The 17,717-nt window shown below is 39.7% G+C and overlaps 1 protein-coding gene across 2 annotated transcripts in view; it reads left to right on the top strand.

Moving 5' to 3' along the window:
* The window catches only part of cntn1a (contactin 1a), a 66,904-nt gene extending 64,010 nt beyond the window's left edge, over positions 1-2,894 (top strand). For both annotated transcript variants that reach the window (XM_058767663.1, XM_058767662.1), the window contains exon 24: positions 622-2,894. In XM_058767663.1, the coding sequence (XP_058623646.1) occupies positions 622-698 (77 nt within the window). In that variant the 3' untranslated portion in view covers positions 699-2,894. The remainder of the gene's footprint in view (positions 1-621) is intronic.
* Positions 2,895-17,717: the final 14,823 nt, after the last annotated feature.

Below are 17,717 nucleotides of genomic sequence, written 5' to 3'. Positions count from 1 at the left end.
GTATTTGAGAAACGTAACACGTTTGGAAATATTTCGAATAAAAAGGAAAAAAATAAAACATAAGCCTACAAGTGCTATCGTGGGGATGCTGTGTGTCACATGACATGCATAACACCCCCCCGTGCCCCCTCAAACATCATGAGTGCATGACCCCCTGTCCGCAACGCTTTATCGTAGTCAGACCAAATTTGGTACGTGCTATAATAACTAAGAACTGAGCATTCATGAGCAGTTTCAGCACAGCGCCACCTACTGGTCAGGAGATATAAATAATTGATATTTATACCTATATCTTCTGAACAGTTTGGCCAAAACACACAAGTTTGGTCTCTTTTGATTCGGAGTAATCACAAAAACACACAAATCAAGTCAAATCAGCTTTATAGTGCTTTATACAAAGAGAATAGTGCATCATCCAGCTTAATTCAGTTCAAGTTTTGTCCTCAACCAATGGCGTCAGTCAGTGCGATCATATCGATAAATTACTGAAAGTCCCCATCTAATCAAGCCAAAAAGCAAGAAACACAATAAAGATGACTAAAATGAAAGTGAAATGTATTAATAAAGCCACTAATGGTGTGTCAGTGAGTAAAATAAGAGTGTTTTGTGATGTTTTTGCAGGTGCGGCCGTTCTGGCGTCTCCGTCTCTCGGCTTCTTCTCGCTTCTCCTCACGGTTCTGTTGAGTTTGATTCTCTGAATGTAGTTTCATCCTGATTCAATGAAGCTGAACTCTCACAGGATGAAACCCACTAATATTCAGAGTCCACGCGGCTCTGGAGAACAAAAGACTGGAGATTCAGGACAGAGTGTGTGTTTAATGTCTGAACGGTTCAATATGCCTTACAACATCTCACACTCTGATCTCTTACTGAGCGCTGATTGGTCCAAACGGAGCGGAAACAGGAAGTGCTGCTGTGAGACTTCCTGTGTCTTTTGGTGACAGATCAGCGTCTCACGTTTGTCTTTATGTCATTGTCCGATCAGTGGCTTTCTCTTATTTCTGTGGACGGATACAGTCAAAGCAAACCAACAATTCACATTCAACTCCATTCAGCATTCATTCACTTTTAGAGGATTATTATATATGCAATAATTTATAAGATATTCGTCTATTCAACATTGTATCTGTTTTTTTATATTAGCATATCTGTGATAGATTATTGATTTTGAAATTAGGGTATAATTTTAATATCTGTCTTGGGTTCATGTGAGGAACATCAGCGGCGGAATGAAAATGGACGTTTTTGTTTGAGTTTGTGTTCGTTTACGAGCTTCAATCTCAGAAATGTTATGAAATATGATCAGCTGATGTAGATGAACAAATACTGCGAATGCATTTGTGTTTTAATGAGATTTAATGTGATTTCACACTGAACACGTCCTAGTGAACACCAGTGCTGGGTAGTAACTGATTACATGTAATCTGGCTCATGTAATCAGATTCCAAACGTTTAGTACTTGTAATTTGATGATATTACGTTTTAAAATGCTTGTAATCAGATTACAGTTACTTTTTTATGGATTACATGATTACATATTATTCACACAATGGCATTACATTATTTATAATTTAGTTATTCTCATATGTATGACATGAATAATTACGCAAGTTACTAAACACTGCCGATATTAAACTGACATAAATATTTAAAACCTGGAAGACTTTGTCCATGTCATTACTGTTTTCATGTTTATTAGTGTTTAACCCATCTGAATATTTACTTGAGATTTATAGTTAATATTTCAAATAACTTAACAACATATTTGCATGTTCTCTAATGTCGGTTTATTGATCGTTTTTAATTTAAATCTATAAACAAATTAGGTCAAAAGTAATCTAGATTACATTACTGACTACAGTTTTTATGATGTAATTTGTAATCAGTAACAGTAATCTAGCCAGCACTGGTGAACACAGATTCATTGAGTTATTAATGCATCAGATTCAGTTACATGGTGAAACATTCATAAACATTAAATACGTTCATTAATAACCACATAACAAAAGCAGAATCACGATTCTTGAGCACAAACCGCTTTTGTTTTGACTGTATCATTCAGATCCGTGTGTCAAATGCAGGTGATTTGTGACGAATGTCATTTAACGTTGTTTTATTTTCATAATAATGTTTGTTACAGTTGCTAACTTTAAATGATGATTGAACATTTCAGTCTGTTTATATTCACACAGTTTCATCTGTTGGTGCAAAAATCATTTCTGTGAGTTTGATACTGGAGTGTTTGCTGGAATATATGATTTATATGCTGTTAACTCATGCATCTGTATGTCACATGCTCCTTTATGAACAGATAATATGATCTGCCGTTCATCTGATGATGTGTAGATTTTGTTTTATTGGTCAGGATTTGAAGGTTTTACTCGTCTTTGAGAAACTCCGTCAGGATCAGATTGTTTGTAATGAAGCAGTGAATTGATGTGATTTGATGTGTTTGAGCTGAAGTTTCTCCTCATTTAAACCACCACTAAGTGCTTTTGCTCCTGATGTTCGTCTGCGTGAGAGAGTTTTGCCAAATGCATGGATGCCTTGAGCTTTAGCGGCCTGCAGTTATTCAGAGGCCAGATGCATGATGGGATTGAATGGACTGATCGTCATACTCGCTGGTTCAGTTCAACAACAGGTCAGACTCTTTAACTAGACTAACCTGTCAGTTATTACCTGCTTCATTCAACTCAGTCTTCAATTAAACTTTATAGAGACCAAACAAACAAACTCGTCTGCTGTGTGTTTCTCGCTCTCGTAGTAGCTTATAAACCTGATAAGCTACTAAATATAATGTAGAAACTTTAATTTTCTGTAAAGCTGCTTTGTAGTGATTTGTATCATGAAAACCGCTATACAAATAAACATGAATTGAATTGAATTGAACTGAATCCAGCAGGGATTGTTGATTCCTCACGTCCGTGTTTAATAACTTGAGTAATTATTTGTTTCAATTATTGGGTTGCAGATTTATTTACATGACAGTTGTGAATATAGTTCAAGCTGAATGCTGTGACAATAGGGCTTTTAGAAAGCAAAATTTTGAATCAATTATAAATAATGTACTGCCATTGTGTGAATAATATATAATCCATAAAACAGCAATTGTAATCTGATGAGCATTTTAAAATGTAATGTAGTCTAATGACAAGTACTTAATTTATGGAATCTCATTCCATAATCCAGATGATATGTAATCAGTTACTACCCAGCACATTCATAATTGTGAGCGCTGTCTGTCTACAACACCTTTTAGGAAACTTGCTTGCAGGGCATATATGACTCTTTCAGTGATTGCCTATGGAAAAAAGAAACCAAACGATCCCAGTTTCTGATTAAAAACCAAATATCAGAAAAAAGAAACCAAACGATCCCAGTTTCTGATTAAAAACCAAAGCCACTGTGTCTATTCAAGTAAAACTCCACATATTACATATATAAAAAAAAATCATAATTCATTGATGTCCATTCTTCATGTGCACCATTGATTGGTGTATTATACAACAAGCTCAAATTTCATTCACACTTCACAGTGACAATTTCTCGGTCTTGGTCATAAATTGGTTGAAAACTACATACAGTATTAGAGACTGCTAGTTTTTCATCCTGTTTTATTTACTTTCTTTAAAAAAAAAACAAAAAAAACTGCACGCTTTTCAAACACGTCTTATCGCTGCAAAGCTGTCTGAAGTACATCGAGCTGCTGCTATGTGACGTTACACGACAGATCAGCGACAGCGCTCACACATTGCACAACTTATCATTTGAAGAATCACTCACAATTCCTTCTGGTCTACAAACAACACAGGCCAGAATTGATACGGGAAATAACGTAAAATCAAAACTACTTGAGAGTGTTTCCACAGTGCTTTAGGTTTTATTACTGCTTCCATCTCAAACACATCACTGCAGGAAGAAGAGACACAGATCCTAGAGCTTTGGCTTTTGTGTTCTCTTCACCAAGATGACTTCCTTAAGATGCATTAGGGCTTCTTGTGAGAAACCGCCTCGTACCCTGACTCCTCATACAAACAAACAAACAAACAAATGAACTAGGGTCATTTAAACACACTCCTGAAGTGTCAGTCTCTGAACAAAGCAAGAACAATTCTTGAGTGCTGAAGAAATATTTGAGTTTCAGTAATGGTTAAACTAAACATTTGAGTTGATACAAGGAAAGAGATTAGATTATTCAACAGAAACTCAAAATACACTAGTCAACATTTGAAGTGGATCAAAAAAGTTCATCAAAGTTGTCCTAAGACAAGAATGCATTTTTAGTTTTAGGACAACTTTGATGAAAGGTTTTGATCCACTTCAAATGTTGACTAGTGTAGTATGATATCTGAACAACATCTGCTAATCTGAGCTGATTTGACAAAAGAGTTGTGAAATGTTGTGAAATCATGAAAATATATTTACAGTGCAGTGACAGACAGCAGTCAGTCAATGCACTCATTTAAACCGCTTTAATCAGAGTGAATGACAGAGACAGAGAAACATCATGTGGAGTTATTGACCCAGCAGCTGATTATGGCATTTTTAACCTTAGAGTCTTTAGACTCAGAATTATGTTGGAATAATGTTTTTTGATGTCACTTTGACTTATAGAAGGACATTTTGGTCTTGACTCCTCCTGAAGCCAATGCTTCTTGTTTAATTTGTTCATTTCAATATCTGATGTTATGAGTTACAAATGCATCTATTGAAAGTGACCTTGTTGTTTGTGGTGCTGTGGCAGGACAGACTAGTGCTTTTTAAATCCTTAATATTGTTGTGTCCATTGCAACTCCAGGACATGTGTAGTATGTAAGACCCTGATCTGACAGAATGTGTTTTTCAGGTTTGAAAATGAGCAAGGCACACCACACTGCCTTTATTTATTTATTTAGGTTGACTTTTTTCCCCCTTTTCTTTTAGAAAAGAGCAGTGCACTGCATTTTTATGTTGCTAGGCAACCACCCAATCAGCTGTCTACTCATCACTTTCTATTAATCTCTTCTCTATTTTTTATTATTTTGGTCCTTGTTGTTCCTCTTTCCTTCAGTGATTCTGCTGGTTAGGTGTTTATTACTAATGCTTAATTATAACTTAATTACACAGTGACAGGACACAGATCAAGAAAGATCACAACTCTGCCTAACATGTAATAATAATAATAAATGATAATAATAAATGTATTTATATAGCGCCTTTCCAGAGCTCAAGGACACTTTACAATAAACATCAGAAATGGGAGGAAAACATCAAACAGTAAACAGAAAGAAAAGAACATCAGAAATCCAAAGAGTAATATACAACATAAAACAGAATAAACAAAAGTTAACTAAGAAAGATAACATTCTGAAAACAAGTGAGTTTTGAGCAGCGATTTGAATTCAGACAGGCTATTGGCAAGACACAGTGATCTGGGTAGAGAGTTCCATAATTTAGGGGCAACAACACTGAACGATCTGCCCTCCATGGAAGAGAGGCGATATCGAGGGATGGTGAGAAGGCGAGAATCAGAGGACCGCAATGAACGTGGTGGAGAATAGGGGAGGAGCAGATTGCAAAGATTGTAAGGAGCCAGACCATTCAAAGCTTTAAAAGTAAGCAGGATAATTTTAAACTTGATACAATAGGCCACTGGTAGCCAATGCAGATCAGCTAGAATAGGGGTGATGTGGGCTGAACGCTTGGTGCGAGTGAGAATACGAGCGGCTGAGTTTTGAATATACTGCAGTCTAGCAATAGTGGTAGCTGGCAAGCCAATGAAGAGGGCATTACAGTAATCGAGACAAGATGAAACAAAAGCGTGAATGAGAGTTTCTGCATCATTGGTACTAATGAAAGGACGGAGCTGGACAATTCGTGAAAAAATGCTAATTTAGAGAGAGAGTTAATATAAGACTGAAATGAAAGAGATGGGTCAAACATAACACCGAGATTTCTAACGATACTAGATGGAGTAATTAAAGTACCAGTAATATCACAAGTAAAGTCAGCGGGAACTTTGGTGGTAAGTGATGAAGTACCAATAATGATGATCTCAGTTTTTTCCATATTTAGTTTCAGAAATTTAGAGTTAAGCCAAGTTTTAATATCCTGCACGCAAACAGAAATTTTGTCGATTTGGGTGGATAGGGAAGGCCTGCATGACGACATGTAACAACATTCACACAGTTCTGTGAACAAACGCTCCGGTTTCTAACTTTACCTCGGTTCCCTGAGATAACTCCTGTTTTACTCTGTTACTGAAGCCTGATTTGTTCATGTTTGTGTAGCTGCACAAACCAATGGTGCTTTAGTCCCCCAGAAAGGGCGGAGTCAACCACTATATAAGTCGGCTCAGAGCGGCATTTCATTAGAATCACTTTCATTATCGATTTGTGTGCAGCTTATAGCACGGCAAGTGACGCAATGCTCATTCCCTTATCTCAGGGAACCAAGGTTATGTCAGTAACCGGAACATTCCCTATCGAACGGTCTCTACCGTTGTGTTGAACACTGTAGCAAATAAATTCATTATGATTAATTACAATTATTTATATCGGCTGACAGTAATAACTGTAGCAGAATTAAATTGCCATCAACTGATCTGTTCATCCAGCGAACATTCAGTGTAAGGTCATATCAACTCTAAGAAAGGATATTTCTGTGGCCACAGAAAATACTTTCCTATTAATGCATTAGAGCATGTAGCGAGGGTCAAAATCGTAAAGAAACATTAATTTGCAAGGCAGAACCAGAAACTCATGTAATCTGTGCACACAACTTTTATTAACTAAACGCTAACACACATAACTAATCTAAAGAAACAAACGAAAAAAACATACACTCACGCGTACATGCAAAGGGGAGCTAAAGTGGATGAATGAAGCCATTGGAGAAACAGAGAATGCAGTTATGGACAGAGTCAGTTAACCACCTGGGTAAAACCATCAGCGCCGTTTATAACGGGTTTATAACTTATACTGAACCTCTGTTTCGTTTAGTTAAATGAACGATACTTGCACTGCCTTGGTCGTTGGCGAGTCTTGATGGTTTCAAGGTTTTGGACTCGCGATCCCGTTCTTCCAGGTTGAAGAGTGATGAATTCCAAAAGATGTTATTTTGGCTTGGTGGTGATTGGGAGTTCCTTCCCAGGTAGAAAGTGAAAAAGAGCTAAGAAAGAGATCTGCTGAGGTCTGAGGACCTTTGGTTGAATGTAAAGTCAAAGCTGCAAGGCCTGGCACAAAAACTTAAGGGTCCAGAAGAGTTCTAGCTCACATCCTCATCTTCTCAGAATCTAAAAGATTCGCAGACTGGGAGGTATCACTGATGTGAGAGCTTTATCTGATATAGAGGTCACATCTCTGGGTTGTCAAAGAGCCAATGGTGTCTTGAACTTTTGGAGGGAAAGTTTTACGACTCTTTGTCTCTGAACATGGTAATTTGCATATACAAAAAAGCTGATATACAAACTATTAAAGATTCTTAGAACACTTATATGTTGCATAGGTATCAACATATAATATACACTCTCAATTAGATCATCCGAAGACGAATTGATAGAGACCAAACAAGGTATAAGTGAGGTAATGTTAACTAGTGATCTATCATAAGCATGCATAAAACAGGATACAATACACAAGAACATATACAAGAACAGTAATAATATACACAATGACCTGAAGATATGCATGTTTGTTCAAAGAAAGGTTTTTCTATGAATTAATTAAAGAGTTCATTTTTATGGCATAATGTCTCTTTCCTAAGGGGATATGAAGTGAGTGTTGCTCTGCCCGCATTCCTTTGAGCGATAACTAGTGTTATCTGATGGGTTGCCTTGGAACCAGAGGCCTGTTCTGCCTTTCTTAGGTGTTAGATGTATTTCGGGGGAAGGGTCCACAGTCCCTCATAGTTGGCCCTTTGGTTGGTTGAGGGGGCATAAAAGATTATTTGTTAAATATAACAAATAGATGTGTGTCTGATCGGTCCAAACGCTACAACGCATATGGGAAATGCATCCAATTATGCCGCGTTATGAGCAGATACAGAACAGTCTGCTCTGTGAGCCCAGCCTCGGAGCACTAAGATAAGGACTCCTAAGAGCATGAGCGCACTGTATCCCAAGCTAATAGCTGAGAACCACAGATATGACCAACTTTACCCAAAGGGGAAAGAATGACAATTAAACAGAAAGAATCAATGCCTGCATGGCAGGGACGTCCAAATGGTAAAATATGGCAAATGTGGACGGCGACGACCAGCCGGCAGGCCACACAAATCTCACCACTAGAAATCCTGCTGGACCACACCCAGGAGGAGGCCATTCCTCTTGTGGAGTGGGCCTTTACAAACTATGGGGCATTGTATGCCTTCTGAGGCATAAGCCAAGGCATCTACTATCCAGCGAGAAAGTCTCTGCTTTGTAACCGGCAGCCCTTTAGAGCGGCCTCCGAAGCAAACGAAGAGCTGCTCTGACTGTCTGAACAGGCTAAAGCACTCTAAATACACTCTCAATACCCTAACTGGGCACAGTTAATTGAGACCTTGCATGCCTTCTGCAACAGGGAGGGCTAAAAAGGTAATCACCTGGGGCCTCATTTATAAAATATTCATATAAATTCAAATTTCTCGAATATGCGTACATGTGATTCATAAAATGAACGTACATACAGAAAACGCACGTACGCGCCTCTTTCAGATGCGAAATCTGTGAATCGCAAATTATCTTGAACTTGCATGCAAATGAATAGTTTCAGCTCTCTGCCTTGCAAATGACTCTTAATTAATGTCATTAACATGAACAGCTTACATTTCCGAAAACGTGCAGTACTCCAACAAGAAAAAGTGCGTATGTCTGCTCAGACCCTGACGTGATGCTAAGCACTTTTCCACGTCAAAGACAGTTTTTAGAAATATGAGCACTGGCGTGGATTTAAGCATACGCACACTCTAAGATCAAATCTGAGCATACGCACGCTTTATAAATGAGGCCCCTGGGCTCTGAACGGAGTCGAGAGCACGCTCTCACCTCTAAAATGGTACAGCTCCCAACTGCTCACAGCTGGGAGCTGGCTAAGCTCCTGTTGAGGCTGAATACATGAAGGCTCCACAGCTCTGGCTGGGGATGCCAAATCATGCCCTTTCGCCTGCAAGAGAAGGTCCCTCCTCAGTTGAATGGGCCATGGGGCTGCTGCTGAGAGCTGCACTAACTCTGGAAACCAGGCCACCAGGAGGACTGAGCACTTGGGTTCCCTGACCTGCCTGACGACCTGAGTAATCAGGGCGATTTGGGGAAGGCATAAAGGTGAGCACTGGGCCAGTCATGGGCCAGAGCATCTCGCTGTATTGAGAAATAAGTTGGGCAGTAAGACTTGTCTTCTGAGGCGAAGAGGTCAGGGCTAAGAAAACCGCCAACATCTTGAGGTAGTTGATATGCAGGCTTTGACCAGGAGCCGAACGCCGGATTGCCCTATAACAGGGCGCCCCAACCCACGTAATCTCTTCAGAACATTTAATTCTCTCCTCTGTCCCCTCCACCAACTCCCACCACTTCTATTACAGCTGATGACTTTGCCACTTTTTTCACAGACAAACCTAGAACAATCAGTAGTTAGTTCTCACCTCCACACATACACGACCTCCAACCAATCACATCCACTGATAAAACTTCTCCTTCTGACCCCTCACTGAGGCGGAAGTATCCAAACTTCTACTCTCCAACATGTCCTCTAGACCCAATCCCCTCACACCTTCTCCAAGCAATCTCTCCCACACTCTTACCGGCACTCACACACATCATCATCACATCCCTCCTCACAGGCATTTTCCCCACTGCGTTCATGCAGGCTCGAGTAACCCCACTGCTCAAAAAACCTACATTAAACACTTCACTGATAGAAAACTACAGACCTGTCTCTCTCCTTCCGTTCATAGTGAAAACACTTGAATGAGTTGTCTTCAACCAGGTATCATTTTTTCTTTCACAGAACAACAAACTGGACGCTACACAGTCAGGTTTCAGGAGTGGCCATTCAACTGAGACTGCACTACTCTCAGTCACTGAAGCCCTGCGAATTGCAAAAGCCGATTCCAAATCATTAGTCCTTGTTATGCTGGATCTATCTGCCGCTTTTGACACTGTCAATCAGATCCTCCTGTCCACCCTCTCATCACTGGGCATCACTGGGATTCCACTTCGCTGGTTTGAATCCTATCTCACTGGTAGGTCTTTCAGGGTGGCCTGGGGAGGGGAGGTATCCAAAGCACATCAACTGGTCACTGGGGTTCCTCAGGGAACGCTTCTTGGATCCCTCCTCTTCTCCACATACACTACATCACTGGGTCCATCATACAGGCATATGGCTTCAACTACCATTGCTACACTGATGACACCCAGCTCTATCTCTCTTTTCAACTAGATGATCCAACGGTAGCTGCACGGATCTCAGGCTGCCTGGTGGACATCTCGGCATGGATGAAAGAACATCACCTACAGCTCAACCTGGCAAAGACTGAGCTTCTTGTCTTCCCTGCCACTCCGACTCTACAGCATGATTTCACCATCCAGCTAGGTACTTCTACAATTACCCCATCAACTTCGGTCAGAAATCTTGGTGAAATCGTTGATGACCAGCTGCCCTTCAAAGAGCACATTGCAAAGACTGCAGCTCGATTGCTTGATCTTGCAGGTTTGCACTACACAACATCAGAAAGATCAGGCCCTTTCTGACAGAGCATGCTGCACAACTTCTTGTCCAGGCCCTTGTCATTTCTAGGCTGGACTACTGCAATGCTCTTCTGGCTTGACTTCCATCAAACACAGTCAAACCTCTACAAATGATTCAGAATGCAGCGGCACGACTGGTCTTCAACGAGCCCAAAAGAGCCCATGTTACACTTTCTCTTTATCTCCTTGCACTGGTTACCGGTTGCAGCTCGCATCAAGTTCAAGACATTGATGCTTGCATATAGAACAACCACAGGCTCAGCACCCCCCTACTTCCACTCACTATTACGAATCTACATCCCTTCCGGAAGTCTGGGATCTGCTAGTGAGCGGCGCTTCATGGTACCATCACAGAGAGACTCAAACTCACTCTCCAGAACATTCTTTTTCACCATTCCTGGCTGGTGGAATGATCTTCCCACCTCTATCCGGAATGTTGGATCCCTGTCAATCTTCAAGCAACATTTGAAAACTCATCTCTTTCGACACTACTTGACTTCATCCTAAACTTAAAAAAAAAAAAAACACTTTATCTTTCTCTTTATTTATTCCTTCCCTTGCTAGCTTGCACTTATTTGAACAATGCCTGAGACTTGGTGTTGCGAGCACTTCCTCTGTCTGATTGCCTCTTCAAGATGAATCACTTTATGTATTCCCCAATTGTAAGTCGCTTTGGATAAAAGCGTCTGCAAAATGACTAAATGTAAATGTAAATGTCTGTTATAACCACTCCCAACTGCACGCCTGGTTGAAACAGGCGAGAAGTTGTCCAGGCTTTGACACAGCATTGGTCTATCCTGACATAAAACCATCCCAGGCGTCAGGCGTGGGATGGAACGCTGGCCTTGAGCCAAAATTGAAGAGGCTGCATGTGAAGCAGGCCTAGAGGAATAACAGAGGAGGCGGCTGCCATAAGGCCAAGTAACCTCTGAAAAATCCTCAGGGGACGTGACGAATAGTCAGGGATCACTCCGGCATGGTCCATGCCTGCAGCTGGGCAGAGTCATCCCCAGAAAGACAGCCTGCTATCTGGGTAACAAATGATTCTTCTGTGGGTTGATCTTCAACCTGAGGCGCTCTAAGTGGCTGAGTAACAGCGCTTCCGTCCTGATCTGGCTAATACCAGCCAATTGTCGAGGTAGTTCAATATGCGGATTCCCATCTGTCTCCGAGGGGAAAGAGCCACGTCTATGCACTTCGTAAAAGTGCGCTGGGTCAGAGACAGTCCCAATGGAAGGACTGCATACTGATAGGCCACTCCCTTAAACGCGAATCTCAAAAACAGTCTGTGATGGGGGCTATGTGGATGTGAAAGTACGCATCTTTCAGGTCTACTTTCAAAAACCAGTCCTCGGGGCAAATGTGTGCAAGAATCTGCTTGATAGTTAACATCTTGAACGGCCGGTGCATAAGCAAGCGGTTTAGATATCTGAGATCCAGAATGGGTCTGAGCCTGCCATCTCTTTTGGGAACAAGGAAGCAGCGGTTGAAAAAGCCTGACTAGCTGTTCGCTGGCGGTACTATTTCCATAGCACCTTTTGCAAGCAGTGTCTGTACTTTGTGTCAGAGAATGTGCACTTCATTGTCCTGAACCGTATCCTCTGAACCGCCCTGTCCTGCTGTATCCTCCGTCATCAGCACTGTCAACGGTGGTGAGAGCCATTGCAGTGGAGGAACTAACCCGGGCTGAGTCATGGGCATTGGTGAGAGGACTGTTGATGGCATCCCGGCAGGTACCACTCATCCAATAGGCCATGGGCGGGCTCTTCCAGAGCCGACCACTCCAGGCCTAAGTCATCTACAGCCTTAGACATGATGCGGATGAGCTCGCTGTCCAGTGTCGGCCTCGTTGGTTGAGAAGGGGGAAGGGCTTCGGGCTCCTTGCCGGAACCTCCCCACTCTTCTGCGTCCGACGCCGCCAAGGACATGGAGTCATTGACAGTGATCTCTTCCTCAGAAGCGCCGAAGGAAACCAAGTTGCTCGCAGCAGAGGAGGGGCGCTGGTCTTCATGTGTGAAACACACTGGCAAGACTAGGCGACGTGGGGAAGGCTTCTCTGCCGGGGCTAAATCACCATTGGTTTGTGCAGCTAGCTACAAAAACGTGAAGAAATCAGCCTTCAGTACAGAGTAAAACAGGAGTTTTCCCATATGCATTCAACGCAACGGGAGAGACCATTCGATAGGGAACCTCACATAAGAAGAGACAAATGGTTTCAGAGCTGTCTAAGTGAATGCATTATAAACTGAGATTAAATATTACCATTAATAGAGAAATGTCTATACGTCACTATACAAAATGCATAAACCAGCCCCTTGCAAATAAATAATTGTATAATTTGAACATTGTTAGATTAGCCTCATAAAAATGCTGCCTGTTTAGACTTCTTTTAGAAATCCGTTTTTTTTTTTAACCTCCTTTAATTCCATTCAAAAAGTGAAACTTGTATATTATATTCATTCATTACACACAGACTGATATATTTCAAATGTTTATTTCTTTTAATTTTGATGATTAGAGCTTACAGCTCATGAAAGTCAAAAATCAGTATCTCAAAATATTAGAATATTTACATTTGAGTTTGAATAAATGACCATCCCTACAGTATAAATTCTGGGTATCTCTTCTTCTTTGAAACCACAATAATGGGGAAGACTGCTGACTTGGCAATGATCCAGAAGACGAACATTGACACCCTCCACAAAGAGGGTAAGTCACAGAAGGTCATTACTGAAAGGTGTGGCTGTTTACAGAGTGCTGTATCAAAGCATATTAAATGCAAAGTTGACTGGAAGGAAGAATTTGGGTAGGAAAAGGTGCACAAGCAACAGGGATGACCGCAAACTTGAGAATACAGTCAAGCAAAGCCGATTCAAACACTTGTGAGAGCTTCACAAGGAGAGAACTGAAGCTGGAGTCAGTGCATCAAGAGTCACCACGCTCAGACGTCTTCAGGAAAAGGGCTACCAAGCCACTTCTGAACCAGAGACAACATCAGAAGCATATTACCTGGGCTGTGGAGAAAAATAACTGGACTGTTGCTCAGTGGTCCAAAGTGCTCTCTTCAGATGAAAGTAAATTTTACATTTCATTTGGAAATCAAGGTCCCAGAGTCTGAAGGAAGAGTGGAGAGGCACAGAATCCAAAGGTACCAATAGCTGGTTCAATGACCATAGTGTTACTGTGCTTGATTGGCCAGCAAACTCGCCTGACCTGAACCTGTCAAGAGGAAGATGAGAGACACCAGACCCAACAATGCAGATGAGCTGAAGGCCACTATCAGAGCAACCTGGGCTCTCATAACACCTGAGCAGTGCCACAGACTGATCGACTCCATGCCACGCCGCATTGCTGCAGTAATTCAGGCAAAAGGAGCCACAACTAAGTATTGAGTGCTGTAAATGCTCATACTTTTCATTTTCATACTTTTCAGTTGGCCAAGATTTCTAAAAATCCTTTCTTTGTATTGGTCTTAAGTAATATTCTAATATTTTGAGATACTGATTTTTGACTTTCATGAGCTGTAAGCTCTAATCATCAAAATTAAAAGAAATAAACATTTGAAATATATCAGTCTGTGTGTAATGAATGAATATAATATACAAGTTTCACTTTTTGAATGGAATTAGTGAAATAAATCAACTTTTTGATGATATTGTAATTATATGACCAGCACCCTGTATATTGTTTTGCGGTGCTAAATTCCATACACCTTCTACCTTATTTTATTTATTCTCAGGTTAGGTAAAGAAAGTCAAGTCTGTCCTATCCTATAAGCATGTAAATTTTCATACTCACAAAACAGGTCTCAGAAGACTTCTCCGTGGTCTGTTCTTGCTCAAGTCTATAAATCAGAGTCTTCAGGCAGGCGAACTTCTTAGTTATAATTAAATATGGTTTTATTGTATATACACTGAAAAAAATAAGAAGTTAAATTTACTTAATTTTTCTTTTGCAAGTTTTTGCACAAATATTTTTTAAGTAAAATGTAAACAAGGAATTAAGTAAAATCTACTTAACTAAGTTATCTAAAATTAGTGTATTTGAGTATGAATGAGTCATTTTGAGTAAAAAATTAACTCCAGATGTCACAAAACAGCAAGTTACTTAACCTAACAACAAAAGCAACCACAAAACAGTGTAAATACATCTCAAAAACAGCAAATAAAAAAATACCTTATTAATTATTCATGCCCAAGTGCATGATGGGAACAACGGGATCATGACGTTGATATTTACTTAAACAATATTTGTAAAAATAACAAACAATTCCAAGTAAAATATACTTATAAGTTCAAACTTTAAATTCTACAAGCTTAAATTGAGTACTAATATTGAATTTACTCTTTTATTTAAATTCTTTCCTGAACTAAATTATTTAATGTAGAAATTACATTTGTTTTTCTGTAGTATTTACTTCACCACAAAATCATTTTTATCAGTGTAGGTTAAATACATTACAAATAAAATACTAATATAGTAAACATAGAAAGTAAAACAAAGGTATATATAATTTGCAAGCTCAGTTGTCTAGAGGCATCTCTGGCAAGGCCGCCGGCACCGGAGAAGCTGTCACACAGAACCAGCATCTGACTTTCTTCATCGTACTTCAGTCCTTTATAGACAGCAGGTGGATTCCAATGTCTTGATGTCATGAGGTCTGGGAATTTCCCTAAGAAGACTCCTATATAAAGTCCTCCATTTTCTAATTTTTCTTCTCCGGGACTTTCTCCTAAGATGCCTCCTTTTCTGCGTCCGCAACACATCATTCAACAGTAACACTCCTTTCCTTAAAGCTCTGGCTAATACATATTTTTTTTCCTGACTATCTTCCTATTGATATATGCTGTAACATTTTCTTAATAAATGCTTAATACAATACCATGTGTTGTGTCTTTCTTAATAAACCAACATGTATAATAACTTGTAGTTACAATGAAAAGGTATTAAAGAAATAAAAAGGCAAACTTGCAATAGGACAATTGCTCATTTTCCTTAACAATATATATATATATATATCCTGGAGCTCTTTACAGACTTTGCTGATAAGCGGAGTCATTAAGTTTATTTTTAACATGAATTTGTGTTTGGGAAGAGTACTGGTTCTGTAGAAAACATTTTGTGGGGTGCCTGTAATTAAGACTTCCACCACTAAAGAACCTAATAATTACAGGCTGGTTGATTATAATCACATCTGATGAAAATTCTGGGGAGATTGCTCACTGACCATCTTCAGTTATTAATATATTTAGATCCAGTTTAAGTCAAGTTGCCTTTATTTCTATAACACTTTATACAATACAGACTGTTTCAAAGCAGCTTTACAGTGACAAACACAACAGTAAAGTTTGAATTCTGTTGTAAAGCAGCTATAGAAAAAGGACAAGAGTCAATTTTTTTCAGTTAATGTCAGAATCGATCATTGTTGGTTCAGTTTAATAAAGTTCATCAATTATGGAATGAGTTTAATTAATCTATAAAGAAAACAGCGATACATGGAGAAACTGCGATAAATCATCTGTTCAGTTCAGCTCTCATCCAATAGTATCTGTGAAATCAAGTCGACAATGTTGCCAGAAATTAAGTGTCCCCAACTAAGCAAGACAGTGGTGACAGTGGCAAGAAACACAACCAAATCCAAAACTCCATCGGTGACAGAAATGGAGAAAGAACTTTGGGAGAAACCAGGCTCAGTCTGGGGGCCAGTAATAATCTCCTTTTGCCTAAACCAGATATTGGAGTAAATGACACAGTCATATTTCTTCTGCAGCGATCTCTTTCCCATTTAGAGGCAGCTGGAAATATGTCTGGGAGTTATATGCTTTGATTCTTCTAGTGCATTTAAAACCATTCAGACCTCACTACTTAAATTTAAGATGGAGAGAGCAGGTGTGCATCCTTATCTGGTTATCTGACAGCATGTCAGGCTCCAGGACGGTGTCTGATGTAGTGAAGTGCAGTACAGGAGTCCCACAAGGAACCGTTCTAGCTCCCTTTTTATTTACTTTATATGCATCTGACTTTCAGTACAATTCTGCTAGTTGTCTTTTTCAGAAATACTCTGATGACACTGAGGTTGCCAGATGTAATACTGATAATAATGAAGATTAATAATGAGAGGTGATTAAGAATTTTGTGGATTGGTGCAAGTTGGAAAATTCCTTGAGCTTAATGCAAGAAGAGATAAGAGTAAAATATTTTTGAAAGAAAACACATCAGATTGTCCCTGTAAATGTCGAACTGGTTAGTTACTGGGGTGTTCTCTGCCCTGTATAAATTAAATTGGGCAAGAAATGATGGTAAGGAAGCTGTCTTCCATTATGAATCATTAACCTCACTCCCTCCATATAACAGCACATATGTGTAGCTCATTTAGTGATATTGTTATTTAGAGAGATGTGGAAAGTCTTTTATTCCATCTGTTGTAAGACTGTTTAATCAAAATGGATCATTATTTGTTGTGCTACTGTGTCTGCCATATGTTTGAGTTAAGTGTAAATGTTGTTTTTATTTGTCTTAATATATTTAACTTATTGTATGTGTTGCTGCTGTGACATGAATGCAACAGCACCTCCCAAACTGCAATGGCTTTCTTCCGTTGCATTTCTCCACCCTGATAACAATGAATTCTTGTGAACCACAGACTTTTTTTGTGGAACTCTTAAGAAACGATTAAGAAATATTTATCATAGTAATGAGGTACTTTAGTTTTTGTGTTGTTTCACTTCTGCATCGGTTCCAAATTTGATCCAAAAGGGGAAGAACTACACAAGCTTGAAGCATTTCACAGCATTTGGATGTTTCCATCCAAAGATACGAATTAAACTTATGTGCAAAACTGGAATATCGCATAAAACATTTGCGAATAAAGCACCGTTTCCATCCAACGAGTCAAAGAGAACAAAACCGTCACTTCCAGATAAACTGGCATTGAATATCACTAAGAATAACTATAACTCCTTCAAAAACAGCCAGAAACCTTGGAGTTGTGATTGATGATAAGCTGAATTTCTCA

The sequence above is a fragment of the Onychostoma macrolepis genome, chromosome 25 (assembly GCF_012432095.1).
Source record: "Onychostoma macrolepis isolate SWU-2019 chromosome 25, ASM1243209v1, whole genome shotgun sequence".
Taxonomy (NCBI): domain Eukaryota; kingdom Metazoa; phylum Chordata; class Actinopteri; order Cypriniformes; family Cyprinidae; genus Onychostoma; species Onychostoma macrolepis.
This window is presented reverse-complemented; position numbering and strand designations above follow the sequence as displayed.